General features: G+C 48.2%; 1 protein-coding gene across 4 annotated transcripts; it reads left to right on the top strand.

The window, feature by feature from the left end:
- The first annotated feature begins 880 nt into the window (after positions 1-880).
- Positions 881-9,542, top strand: SPTSSB (serine palmitoyltransferase small subunit B). 4 transcript variants are annotated; one of them, XM_048955317.1, is made up of 3 exons: positions 881-1,205; positions 3,102-3,216; positions 8,010-9,542. In XM_048955317.1, exons 2-3 carry the CDS (start codon positions 3,182-3,184, stop codon positions 8,281-8,283), a joined length of 309 nt encoding a protein of 102 aa, XP_048811274.1. In that variant the 5' UTR covers positions 881-1,205; positions 3,102-3,181; the 3' UTR covers positions 8,284-9,542. The 4 variants fall into 4 exon arrangements, with proteins under 4 accessions (XP_048811274.1, XP_048811273.1, XP_048811276.1 ...); XM_048955316.1 differs by having other exon boundaries at positions 3,099-3,216; XM_048955319.1 differs by lacking the exon at positions 881-1,205 and adding an exon at positions 1,252-1,403.
- Positions 9,543-11,453: the final 1,911 nt, after the last annotated feature.

Genomic DNA, 11,453 nt, shown 5'->3' with positions numbered 1-11,453 from the left:
TAAAGCACCATTAAAATGTGCTCAGATGCAAAAGGACAGCTCCCATGACCGTTGTTACATTTGGCCTTTGAAACAGTTTGTGTTCCTTTATGGCCTCCAGCAGACGCTGGTCTGTGCAGGAGCACAGGTCAGCCCATGCTCTGCGGTCCCATTGGCAGCCAGTTGGTGTCACCTTGTAATGCAGCCCATGTTGTTGGATTTTTCAGCTCCCCCAGCCCAGCTCATCCCTCTGCCCGGCTGTGGGAGCTGCCTGACACCAGATAGGGACAGGCCACTGGCAAGGATCTGGCATAGAGGAAGCCCCAGTCCCAGCAGTATCTGGGACAAATTCTCAGCACCTCCTTGGGAGCTGAAGGGAAGGGGTTTTGCCCTCAAAATGGAATGCAAGCCTCGTGGCAGTGGAGGGGGCATCAGGAACTACATGGGGCTGCCCCATCTCAGCCACTTCAAAGCAAAACCCATAACCTTAAAGGAAAGGATATGTTCTTAATGCCATTCTTTTATCACACAGTGACAACTTAGAGGGTGGGATCAGCCCTGTGAGAGGAGAACTGCCACTACTTGGCTCAGTGAATGAGGTTGCACGGGTGTCCCGTGCCAAGGGGAGCAGTCAAGATGCAATCTGCTACTTCATTCCTCACTTGTACTGCGAATTCAACTTCAGTAGCTCTTTGGTAGCAAGCAGGACACTCAGATACACTTTTTGATATTGAGGGTTGAATAAACTCAGGAAACCTGGGACACCTGTATTGCAGCATTGTGCAGTTCCCAGAATTTCAAAGTCTTGTGCATACTTGCTCACTCATCTCTTCTTTTCTGGAAACACCTCCTCTGATACACCAGCATAATTTCCCTCTGCGTGTCCAGCACGCAGCTTCCTTGCAGCCACACGAAGCACAGTATAGCGCTCCGCTCTCAGCCCCTTCCAGCCGCAGCGCGAGCTGCGTTAGCAGCCTACGAACCGCAGCAGCGAGAAACAGCAGAGGAAGGCTCCAGGTGCCCAGAGAAACCCAGAGGAAGGCTCTCGCAGCCAGAGCGCGTTACGCAGCTTCCCCGAGCAGATGCCACCCGCAGCCGCCCGGGAACCTCAGAGCTCCTGCGGCAGCGGGCGGAGCGGGGCGGAGAGGCGCGGAACGGGGCGGGCGGCCGCGGAGGTATTTCAACGCGGCGCGGAGAGGAGCGGGGCGGAGCGGCGCGGGGCGCAGGTGAGGGCGGTGCGGGGCTCCGATGCCAGCGGGCGGCGCGGGGAGAGCGGGGCCGGCGCGCGGCGCTTCCCGCTGCCGGTCGCGGGTGACCTTGGAAGAGCGGAGCCGCGCTGACGGTTGTACCGGCGCTGCGCCGGGCAACGCGGGGCCGGGCCAGGCCTCGGGAGGCTGCGGTGGGAGTGAGAGCGCAGGGAGCCGGTGCGGGAGGTGTTGCGCAAGGACGGGTTGCTGGATGCGAGGTCGCTCTGTACTTGTTGCTGTAGAGCTGCAGTGAGGGGGATGCAGGTGCCGCTGCGGCTGTCAGGAGGATGGGTTGCCTTTGCAGGGGTTGGCTGAAAATAAGTCCGAGTGCTCTGAAAGGATGAAATAGGTGGAGGGGGGGGGGGGGAGGTGAAGGTGCTGCTCAGACTGATGCGGTTTTTCTGCCTGCTGTGTGCTCTTTTCTTTCCTGGAGCTGCGTGCCCCTTCCAGTTACCTTCCATTGGGAAAAGATGCAGGAGTGCCTCCCTGCTGTACGAGATGGGGTGGGACGGGGAGAATGTGCTTAATCTGCATGCCTGGTGCTGTGTATTCACAAACGCTTGAGGACGTTTGTTTTGCACATCAGTATTACAAGCACGGCGCAAATAGCTGCCACGAGAGCAATTCAGGCAGCCCTTGGAGCGCATCCTGGATGCTGCGGTTTTGGCAGGGAAATGCAGGGCAGCTCTGTGCAGCGTGCGGGTGTTTCTCAGGATGGGCAATGGGGTGAAAGAGTGCCCAAAAGGTGCTGTTGTCACTCAGTGCCACGGGAGTGGCTGGGATGCACGACCCAGTGATGCACGGCACCAAGGCTCAAGCCGTACTGAAGTGCAGCTTCTGCTGCTTTAGAGGGATGTCAGCACAGCAGTGCAGTGCAGCAGTGAAGAGCTGCGTCCTGTCCCACTGCCAGGAGAGCAGGGACGCTTCTCATCTCCTCCCCTCCAAAACTCAGTGGTGGTTTTGCTATCCCCCACACATAAGGGGTGTCCTCTATCAATAGTTCAGAACGGTTCGCTCATAGGGATGAAGTGTCTTGCCAAGGAGGTTGCTCCTTATCACATCTGTGGGGTTAAATAGGTTTCTGAAAAATGCAAATCCCCCTTTTTATTTCATATCTGTTGCAAGCATCTCACTTTGTGTCTCTTTTCACCTCATGGACTGATAACCAGAGTGGTGCCACGCTGCTGCCTCTCATCATTGCCCAAGGGAAATGCCCAGGGGAAATGCATGAGAGCTGGGACCTGCTTGCACCAGTACCTGTCAGCACTGCACAGGATTCACCTTCTCATGTTACACACAGTACAAAAGCAGCTATTGTTTTCAGCTCCTGCTGGAAGGACTCAGTCTGGATGCCCCATCCCTGGAGGAATTCAAGGCCAGGCTGGATGTGGCTCTGGGCAGCCTGGTCTGCTGGTTGGTGACCCTGCACATAGCAGGGGGGTTGAAACTCGATGATCATTGTGGTCCTTTTCAACCCAGGCCATTCTAGGATTCTATGAAAATACATTTGAAAGTAAAGCTTTCTGAAGCCCATCCTTGGATATTTTGTGGAGCGAGCAATGGGTCACACTGCCTTCAGAACTTCATCTTAAGGTCCCTTGAAGGATCTGGCTGAAAGCTTTGAGGTCTTAGGGAGCTTAGGTTAGCCCCCATGAGCAAGGTCATGAGTCCTGTAAGATACCCCACAGAAGAGTTCTGCAGAAATTCTAAATGTTTTAAGTCTTTGCATTGCAATCCTGGTGCTGGTCTCTAGTTGAAAATCTGAGGTCATGTTGGTCAGCTTTCTTCAAAACCATGTTCATGTGTCCACTGACGATACAAGGAAAGCCAGCCCTGATACCTCACCATGCCAATTCATGTTTCCTTCCCCAGCAGCGCTCACCAGCAGAGCTCAGCTCAGCTCCAACACAGAGTCCTAACGTGGGGAGAGGAGCAGAGCCCGGAGCACACTCAGCATGGAGAAAGCTGGAAAGGAAGGAGCTTGTCAGCCGTAAGTACAAGATAGCTGGGTAGGACAGCATCTGAAGAAAGTTCTTTGAAAAGTTATTTTGGCATGAAGACTGGCACAGGAAGAAAACAGGACAAAGGTCCTCCAACCTTATCTTTGTTGCAGAGGGGGGTCTCTGACCAAATCCCATTGTTCCAAGTACAGATGTGTCCAGGCAGCTCAATGACAGCTCCAAACTGGTGCCTATGGCAACAGTACTGACAAAAGCATGTGCACATGGGGCCAGGTTTGTGTTCAGAGCTGCAGAGGAGGAAGCTGAGCTTGGGTTTTGTGCAGGTGTGTCACAGCCATTCCTGTAGTGCCAATCCATCACTGCTTTGCTGCCTTACTGGAAGCTACCCATGGCAAGTGGATGGCTGCCTGTCAGCAGTGAAAGGAGTTTGTTAGACTCCTGAGTCTTGTATGTATTGTTGGCACAGGATGCCCAGGGAGGTGTCCAAGAACCGTGGAGATGTGGCACTGAAGCACACGGTCAGTGGGCATGGTGAGGATGCACCTGGGGATCTTGGAGGTCTTTTCCAACCTTCATGATTCTATTAGTCCATGTAATTTAATATTTTTTTTTCTTTCAAATGAAGCAAATGGCAACTGTGCTGCCACAGATGTCAGCAGAGAGGGGGGTTTGTGCTGACAGGTTGGGAAGCTGACGGGGAGCCCAGGGTAAAGCAGAAATGTGGCTGAAAATGCCATTGGCGTTACTTCTGCTCCTGAAGTATTTTTCCATTCCTGGAAGTCTGGTGTTTTTGCAACTCCTGGCTGCCGTCAGAGCATGTTGACCAGTGCTCACAATGGCTGAGTCATGGCTGGTAGTAAAACATCACCGAGGCTGAACTTCATTCAGGTGTTGGGTGCATGAATGGAGACAAATAAGTGTGTGCACATGGAGCTCACTGGCACACTCCCTGCTCCCTGGAGGATGAATGCCGAGGAACAGAAACCATAAATAGTAATAAACACACAGTGCTGCTGTGCGTTTTTACTCCAGAATTACAGGAGAGGGGATCTTTATTAAAATCTTTATGCAAAGATGCTTGTAATGGTGCCTAATAGCCCATAATGTCGACGGGTCATTGCTGTTCCTTTCATTGATGCTCTTTATCTGGCATTACCTCCCTGTGAAGAACAAGCTTTGGGGTGCACTTAAAATCTAAGTACTGCAGGGCTGTGCTTGGCAGGAGGTGGCAGGCAGCTTGCTGGGCTGAGCTGACACTGTGGCCAGGGGCTGTGCTGCATGCAGGGATTTGGAGTAGCACAGCTGCAATAGAGCACAGACCGTGTCCCCAGGCAGTGCTGGCGCTTCGATTTTCCACACCATTTTAACTACTGCCTCATCTAAATTTCATCCCCATTTCTTCCCGATTCCTTGTCCACAGGACCTGCATTTCATTCATTATGCACCGTTTGGTGCTCACTGAATAAAACATATTAAAGCAAGTGCACGACAGACTGGGAATGCGAATCCCTTTCTCGTTCCATTTGCATTTCTCAGAGATGTCAGCCTACATAAAATCAATGGGGTCACCCCAGAGTTATGTCAGCACTAAGAGGGACAAGACTGGTGCCTTGGAGAAGTCAGGACAGGCTGTCTGAGTAACAGCAGACAAAAAACCTCTGTCACAGTCAGATTACAGATGAAAACAGTTAAAGCCCATCTACAAATTCTTTATCCATATTTTTCAATATCCAATGAACGTGGCTACCCATACTTCCAGTAGCTGAAATGACTTGCACAGCTCCCCTGCAGGACTGTTTCCTTCCAGAGGAAATTCCCAGTGTGTGCATTTGGGCATATGTCCCTCAGCCCCCAGAGCTACAGGCCGAGTCCCCAAAACTCTGTCACACAAAGCAGAAAAGCTATAGCAAAGTACTTCACACTGGCATCTCTAAATCATACCACCCAGCACTGCCGTAGCACTGCGAATCAAGATTATTAGTACCATTATTTTTTATGTTAAGCGTGCCCTTAAATGAAACCTGGCATACTTTTTTGGGTGATGATTTATCTTTTCAGCTGCCCTAATCAGAGACGTGTGTCAGCAAGCAAGAAAATCAGGTTGCCACTTAGAGCAATAAAAGCTGCTTTACAGGTTTCTCTTCTTGCCTTTTTCCTTGGAGGTGAAATTGCTGAAAATAACTGGATCGTTGCTTAATGGTTTTATAAGCTGAATTCTATTCATTTTACTCATAGCTGGTGGTAACAGTCCCATGCCTTCTAAACAGGAAGGCATTTCCACAGCGCAGCTGAATACTTGGATTGAAATCTGTAGACAACTGAGTGCTAAGCTGAAGTTCCCTGACAGCGCTTTATCTCCTCCTGCACTCTATTGTACACTCAGGAATGTTTAGCAGAGGACCCTTTCAACATGGAGCTCCTGCTGACTGCAGCTTTAATGTCATAGAGCCCTATAATGCTTAACAGCACAAGCAGAAGCTTCTTTAGGACAAGTCCTGTTTAAAATGCTTCTGATAGCACTGCAGCTAACTGGTCTGGGTGGAAGGCAAGAGGCGTTGAGCTTTGGGGTCTGGCTCGTGCCTCAGCTGATGCAGAGGGGATACCTTCAGGAAAGGTATCTGTGCAACAGTAACACAGTGGGTTCTGGTATCTCGCTATCTGAGCAGCTGGTTTAAGAGAGCTTCTTCCTTCTCATCTGCATTTTCCTTTTATAAATTATGCATCTAGAGCTGCATTATTCCAAGCCACCCCCCGTGCTCCTGCTAACAGAGGAAGTCTGGGTGGTTAGGTGCAGCAAAAGTGTTTGTGGCGAAGACACAGACTGTAATTTGAACATCTTTTACTTATCTCAACCTCCATCATTCTTTTGGAGGTTACGCAGCCTGCACGCAGACAGCTCGTGCTGGAGGAGCAGGGCAGCAGGAGTCCTATTGCAGCGCGTGTTGCTTGGATCAGTGACCGAGATGAACTGAAATAAAGTCCTCAGGCTAGAGAAATTTAGCAAAATTGTATTGCTGTCTCTGGTATGAGTCAAGAGGTCTGCTGCTGATTTACTTCATGCTGCATTCATGTATCCCTCCAAAACAGCCCCATCTCCTCAGTGACAGTGCTCAGCCTGCAGCCTGGTCCAGTATCAGTGCAATCAGCCTGGGGAGATGTTTTGTTATTTTGGCTCTTCCTTCTCGCAGTGAAGGGGGTCAGCTCTGCATGATGTCCGTGTGTGCATGTGCTGCTGTGGGCAGAAGGCTGTATCAGCCCACGACTCCTCCCCAAAACCCACAGCCCCAACAATAGCCTGGCGAGGTCAAGCAGCACAGCAGAGCCCTGCAGCTCTCCCTTGGTCAGGCTTAGCAAGTGTTTACTCAGAGAGATATGAGTTTAACTAGCACAGCTATAACCCCAGTGTAAATAGCGTAATCCTAGATAGCAGAAGAGGGCCCTTATCATCCTACCTTCAATCCTATAGGCAAGGGCTTAACTTCTTCATTGAAAAATGCTGCTCTTTCTGCAGAAGGTATAAATAGAGACACTCTTGGCTCCCAGTGAGTCACGGTTTGCCAGCTGTGTCATTTTTATTACAAGCTTTGCAATATTTACAGGGCTCTAAGGCCTCTCCTGAGTCTGGCCTTGCAATAATTTATCCGAATGGAATCATCTTCCATTCATACCAGGGCAGAAGCCCACGGCAGACATTTCTCCCCAGCCTGTACCCTTTGCCACTGCTGGAGGTTTAAAATAGAAGGGCTGTGCCAAAGCACGGATGGAGGGAGCTGGTAGGCTTCCTGGAGGGGCAGCTGTTGGTCAAAACCTTTGCACATCAGTCCTGAACTAACATGTCCAAGCATCTCTGTGCCTGGTGCTTTAGGCAACAGATTGCAGACCTAAGTGATGCGCTGGAAGCAGGACTGAAGTCTGTTGCTTCCTTTTGCCACAAGCTAACCTGTTTAATATGCATGTCCTTAAACTCAGCCCTGCAAAAAGCCTCATAAATGAGTTCAGCCTTGTAGAGTTGCTCAGTGTTCTGTCCATTTTCTCTAACTATGGTTTCAGCCTGAAATTAAGGATTATTCAAAATACTTCAAAACAACTTGTAACTAAAAAAAAGAGTGGAAAGCAAAGCTCATTTCCTAGTTAATACTTGCTCAGCCATTCTCCTTTGTGTGGAGATGGGAACAGTGAATGCATAATGCTATTACCTGAGAGGAAATTCCTTCCTAGACTTGTAAATTCCACTAAATACTCTTTTAATCTGTAATGTACCTGAATGAGCTGGAAAAAAAGATGTAATTTGAGATGACTTTTCTCTCCTCTTTATTGCTTGTCTTTGCTTTATTCCCAACAGTTGCAGAGTAATAACAGATGATTATTAGAAGAAAGCAGTCTTTACAGAGCAGCCCTTTTAATTTCATCTTTGCTGCAAGGACTGAGAGCCTGCTGTCAGCACATATGGAAGCTGGCCCAAAGCCTTCCCTTTTAAATGCCTCTTACCCTGACTTGCACCTGAACCCTGCGCCTTTGCAAGCTAATGCAGTTCTAATTCTTACTGTGCAATGAATAGCCAAACTCATAACCACCATGCAGGAAATGAGTGCCCAACTGATACAACTAGAGTAACTGCAGGCAGCAATTCCCAGAGCTGCAGGCTGTCTGCCTCCACCCCAGGGCAGTTGAGGCAGGTGTTGGTACGGATGCACTGCATTTAACTTTAATTTGTGTAACAATTACAGGTGGAATTGGACTTGCAATGATGGTCACCCCATTGGTTTTATCTCCGGGTCCTTTGTTCCACTGCAGCCACAATCTGAGCTTCTTATCATTACAGGTCACCGTCTCAGAGCCACTGGAGCCTGGCGATGGATATTAAGCGTGTGAAGGACTATATCTACTGGCTGTACTACCAGTACCTGCTGATCACCTGCAGCTACGTGCTGGAGCCATGGGAGCAGTCCATGTTCCACACCATCACGGTGACTGTTTTTGCAATGGTGGTGTACACGGCGTATGTCTTCGTCCCCATCCACGTCCGTTTGGCTTTTGAGTTCTTCTCCCAGATATTTGGGGTCCAGCCCGACAGCACGGTGTCTGTGGTGAACTGAACTTGGCTGAGCAGTGGCCAGCAGCTCTCGCAACATCTGAAATGCAACATCTTCTACAACCTCGTGTATTTATTCTGAAGAAGTTTGGCAGTTACGAAAACACCATTTTCTCTTACAAAATACGGCTCGCTTAATCACCATAGCTGACAACCAGAATAATGCACTGCCCGCTGGCTGCACGGTGCTGGTTAAATCAAACCAGGCCAGCTTTTGTTGTGCGATAATGAAACACATCCTCTGGAATGCAACACTTCCTCATATTCCACTGCGTCACTCTAAGAAAAATAGTCATGTACCATGAGTCCCCTGCATTCAAGAGCACCTTCTAGTCTCTAGCACTTCCAGGACTTAACTTCTTTGGCTTAACAGAAGGCAGGCAGTTCAGAATTACGTGGTTTTTACACTTCCTGCACCCTGATTTTGCCATATTGGCATATGGGAACAGCAGAGGCTGCTGAGGATGGCTGTGAGGAATGGCATTATGGAAAGACGTTCAGTCAACAGAGTACTGTGGCAAAATACACTGTGCTTCCCTTGACCCAAGTGAGTGAATGTAAGGAGATGAGTGAAATGCAGCACTATTTAAGTGCTACTGTCTGGTTATTGGCTACTGGATTTTAATGGATAAGAAATTAGAAGAGAAAGTGATATGACTATGAACTTGAATCCAGCTGTCTGCATGTGAGCTGCCGCATCTGGTTTTAGGTAGTCTAAATAAGATAGTGACAAATCAGCCTGTAGGTGATCTTGCAGTTTGCTGGAAATGATGCCAAGAAACAGAACGGGCTCTGTGTTGGTGCAGCTCTGCCACCCCTGAGAAAGGCTGAGCCGTCCCTTATTTCTGCTCCCGTTCACTGAGGCAAACAAAGTGCGGCACCAGGGGAAGATGATCCAGTAAGTAGAGTGGAAGTAATATTTATAAAACTGCAGGGATGATGCCTGAGTGCTTCAAGAGATCTCCTTTATAAAGAAGAAATGAGATTTGTTTTAATTGCCTGCGAGACATCTCTCAAACAGTGGAAGGTTTGTTGGTTTTTCACTCTCCGTTTGAAGCAAATATCAGTGCCAAATGATAAGTTATACAGTGCATGTATCAGCTGATGCTACTGTTATTAAAATGAGAAGCGTGAAATGTAAATAGCAGCGCGTCAAAGAATGATGCCTTCCTATGTTTGTTTGGAAACTAAGACATGTTTTGAAGGTTGAACAGATCTGAACATGTGTATGCAGTTTTTCAGAAAACAATAAAAATTTACTCTTTGGAAACAGTATTTCAGTGCTGTGGGCTCTTGCCGTGTGTTCTCCTTGCTCATGGGTACACTCACATTGCCAATACAAGCGGATCCCTAAAGTGGATGAATTCCCTTGGGGGCAACCACTGCCTTGCTTCAAATTAAGGCAAAGAGTGGCTGTAGGTGCTGGTGGCACAGTAACTGAAGGCTTTAGGCTTAAGTGAGAGCTGAAGGCTGGCTGTCCTTTTGTTAGCAAACAACGGTTATGTACCAAGCTGCAATCACACTTAACGGCACTGGAGGAGGTGGAAAGTATCAAGTACCCATGAAAAAGTCTATGAAAGCAGACTATGAAATAGAATAAGAGTAATAACCCGAACATCGGGGTGAAGAACGATTGGCCTAGCTAATTGGTGCTTGAACTGAAAATAGCTCCCAGTACCTATCCTCCAAAGATTCTACTTTTTAATTAGATAATGCGATGAAGCAAACGCCGTCACATCTCCCCATCAATCCTGTTTCCAATCACATCTCATTCTCTGTTTTCTCAGAAAGGTTATTTGTTCCCACTGGCATCAAACACAACCTGCCTGCTCCAGCAGCACAAGGACAAAAAGCTTTCTTGTAGGCATGCAAAGGCCTCATATCTCCAGCAGCACACGCCCCAATGTAGTGCTGCAATTTAAACATTTAACTTAAAGCAAACAGAACAAGCAAACAGGCAAAAGGGAAATTCCACTCATTTCTCATGGTGGGAGTCCTATAAGGCACTCCTCTTCCCTCTTAATCCTGTTAGTTACCTGCATTCAGCAGGAGGTGCTTGGGAGATGGCCCTTGAAGCCTCACTTAACCAAAACCACTTTTTTTTCATGTATGTTATCAACTCGTTTACTAAATTTCAGTGGAGTTTTTGGGGCAGGGGGAATAGAGAAAGTGACCAGGTTCCAGGGGGGCATCCTCAAAGCATTTGGGCACGTGGCAGTAAATAAAACTTTTTCTCTTTCTTTTCTTTTTTTTTTTTTCCAAATATAAGAGAGAGGAGGCAGGATAGCAATGTCCACAGCTTGAGACCATACCAGAGCTTAGGAAACACTGCCCCAGATTTGAAATCCATTTCCCATAGGTGGAACCATTCATAACTTTAGAAGGCATTTTATCATCAGACTGTATCTGAACATCATGCAGAAGCACTCTGTGCTGTAACAGCACCCAGCCAGAGGACCAGGCACAACTCCATTGGGAAAAGTGTAGTGATAGGCTCTGTATAAAACACCTTGGCGAGGCTCTTTTCTCCTGCTTCATTATTTCTCCATTTTCCCCGTAGCTAATTGTTCCATTATTGCCCTATGCTAGTTGCAGGTCAAACTGACCACAGCAGCTGGAAGCCTTTACACCAAAAAAGGCAAAACATTAAGAGTAGACAGAACCAATTAAACAAACAAAGGCTGAAACAAAAACCCATTTCAGCTGCATTCACCCTGAAAGTACAAATGCATCATTAAATTAAGCACCGGGACATTTTGGGGCTCAGCGGTCAAGCACTATGCCTCCCTTGTTTAAAATTCATTTTCTTAATTTCGTTTCATCAAAGCATGCATTTATCCTGCCTAAAGGTTTCCTGGCCAATTTCATGGCTCACCTCCCAAATCCATTGCAGAAGGTGACCAATGTGCACGTGTCCAGATAAGGAACCTCCAAAAGCACTCCCAAAGCCCTCCCAGGCAGCCTTTGCTGAAGGTTGCTAAAGAAAGTCTCCCTGGACTGTCCTTAGCTGGGGTCTCACATGAGATCTCATTACCTGCCCAGGTCCAGCAGGGTTATTGCTACACTATTTGTTGTATTTCTTCTATCACGTGACTTAAAATACAGAGCTTGAAATAGGGCAGCGTCTTCTAGACCTAAAGATGACACATCTTCATCTGGGCGTCTGATTTTAGC

The sequence above is a fragment of the Lagopus muta genome, chromosome 9, assembly GCF_023343835.1.
Source record: "Lagopus muta isolate bLagMut1 chromosome 9, bLagMut1 primary, whole genome shotgun sequence".
In the NCBI taxonomy this organism is placed as follows: domain Eukaryota; kingdom Metazoa; phylum Chordata; class Aves; order Galliformes; family Phasianidae; genus Lagopus; species Lagopus muta.
Note: the sequence above shows the minus strand (reverse complement) of the source record. Positions and strands in the feature narration are given on the sequence as shown.